We start from the raw sequence: 2110 nt of genomic DNA on the forward strand, positions 1-2110 counted from the left end.
CTTCATAAATCCATGGGAAAACACAGAAGGAAACTCACAGCATAAGAAAGCCAGTGCTTTCTTGGTTTGGGGAAAAAAGAGGGGAATGGCGACATGAGTTTAAAAGTGCATTTGAGAGAAAACAACGTCTACAAAATGCAGGGAAATGGTGTGTGTGTGTGTGTGTGTGTGTGTGTGTGTGTGTGTGTGTGTTTAGAGAATGATCCTGTGAAGAATCCCCCAAATCTGAAAACACAGTTTTTGGTTTTCCTGAAGATTTTCCATTTCCAAGATGAAATGTGGAATCTGCCTTCTCTTCGTGATGTCTTTATTTCCTTACAATCGGGTACAGAAAAAACAATTGTCAGCACAGAATTGCTGACTATTGAGGGGCTCTGGGGATCCAGCAGGCCCCCCAGGAGAGTGTCCAGGAGTTGGGTCCGGTGGTGGGGTGGGGAGAAGTTCCTTTCTTCCTAGAACAGACGTCTGCAGGCTTTGCTCCTAGGGCCTGGAGAGCGCTGAGGACGCACCTGGGGACTTGAACTTGGAGAGGGAGGTAGAGGTTGCAGTGGTGAGGTGGGGAAGGGCCTCAGAAGGTGGAAATCCACGTCGTAGGCGGGATTAGAAGAGCGCCTCACTGGACTAGGGGTGGGGGCCCAAGCACGGAGATATGGGATGGGCCCCTGCGGGCCGGCTGGAGGGTCCATCCATTGCTCCTCGAAGGCCTCTATTTTTCTGACGATCTCTGGCATAAATTCGCAGAAGAATCCCTGCTCGACGACCATGTTCTCACCGAGGGGTCTCAGGAAGGCGCCCAGTTCCGGGTCTTCAGGACAGTCTCCCTGGCCTCCTGGGCGTTGGTCGGTGGCTCCCACGAGGCCCTCAGGGATCAGAATGAGGTTGTGTCCTTGGAGACTCACTTGCAGGACAGAGCTTGGCGCAGGCTGTAGCACCAGGTCGCCGTCGTCCATGGGTACCTGTAAGGAGCAGCCCGCGGCCACAACCACCACGGAGGTGAGCGCGGTGGCGTTGGCTGCTGCTGCAGAGTTTTGCAAGGTGGGTTCCGCCGGGGCCTCTGCAGGGTCTGCAGGGTCGTCTAGTCGGCGGCGTTTGGCAGGGCCAGGTCCTCCAGGCTGTGGTCCCCCGCAGGGCGCAGGGCAGGCGCTGGGGCTGCGTGGACGAATGCCCACCATGTCGACAGCGCTGTGGTGGATGCTCCCGTTTCGGGGCAAAGTGAGTGCGGGGCGCAGGCGGCGCGGTCCTGCGCGTGCTGACAGTCAGGTCCAGAGGACAGGTGAGGTGCGCTAAGCTTTCGAGTGGGCGGCAGTCCTAGCTTCTTTGGATCTGCGCCCACTGCTGTGCTTGGCGTCCCACTTTGGAACCTTGCAACTATGCACTGACCCGGATGCGCCCTGGAGGGCCAATTATATTGCCCGCGCAACCCAAGTTCCAGTGTCACGCTAAGCTCCGCCCCTACGGAGCTCCGCCCCTAGATGGGAGGAGTCGGCTGGCTAACAGCTTTGGCTGTGGTGTGTCTCTGTGGGGAAATACCTAGTGGGCAGAATCACTGGTGTTTCTTGCGTGGAGGGATAAAAACAGGCGTAGAATTTCAAGATGGCTAACGTTAGAATTCATGTCTTCCAGGATTCTGGGGAAAACACTCAAAAAGTCCCCTGCACCTAGTAATCCCCAACCGCCAACCCACCCAAAGGCTACTTAAAGTGCCCCCCCACTTTGTCCTTTCTGCTGCTGGGGATTGAACTCAGGGACTTACAAATGCTAAGCAAGATTCCAGTTCTGAGTATTTTATTATTATTATTATTTTGAGGGGATGGGGAGGTACTTAGAACTCGGGGGCACTGCATCACTGAGCCACATCCCCAGCTCTTTATGTATTTTATTTAGAGTTAGGATCTTGGTAGGTTGTTTAGAGCCTAACTGTTGCTGAGATTGACTTTGAACTCCTGATCCTCTTTCCTCAGCCTGCTGAGTTGCTGGGATTGCAGGCTTGCACCACCATGCCCGGCCTGAAATTCTTTTTAATGTTTGACAATCGTTTTATCTTAAGAATAAATGAAAAATGTAGATTTTTCTTTTAGGAAAAGTGCATTTTAAATACTAAAATGAAAAG

The 2110-nt window shown here is 53.2% G+C and overlaps 1 protein-coding gene across 1 annotated transcript; it reads right to left on the minus strand.

Moving 5' to 3' along the window:
* Positions 1–452: 452 nt before the first annotated feature.
* Positions 453–1172, minus strand: LOC308653318 (proline-rich protein 23C-like; the record flags this gene model as incomplete). Its single annotated transcript, XM_081301919.1, has 1 exon — positions 453–1172. The coding sequence occupies one exon, from the start codon at positions 1170–1172 to the stop codon at positions 453–455; it is 720 nt and encodes a 239-aa protein (XP_081158045.1).
* Between the last annotated feature and the right edge of the window lie 938 nt (positions 1173–2110).

Source organism: Spermophilus citellus (assembly GCF_964194105.1).
Source record: "Spermophilus citellus genome assembly, chromosome: 7".
In the NCBI taxonomy this organism is placed as follows: Eukaryota; Metazoa; Chordata; class Mammalia; order Rodentia; family Sciuridae; genus Spermophilus; species Spermophilus citellus.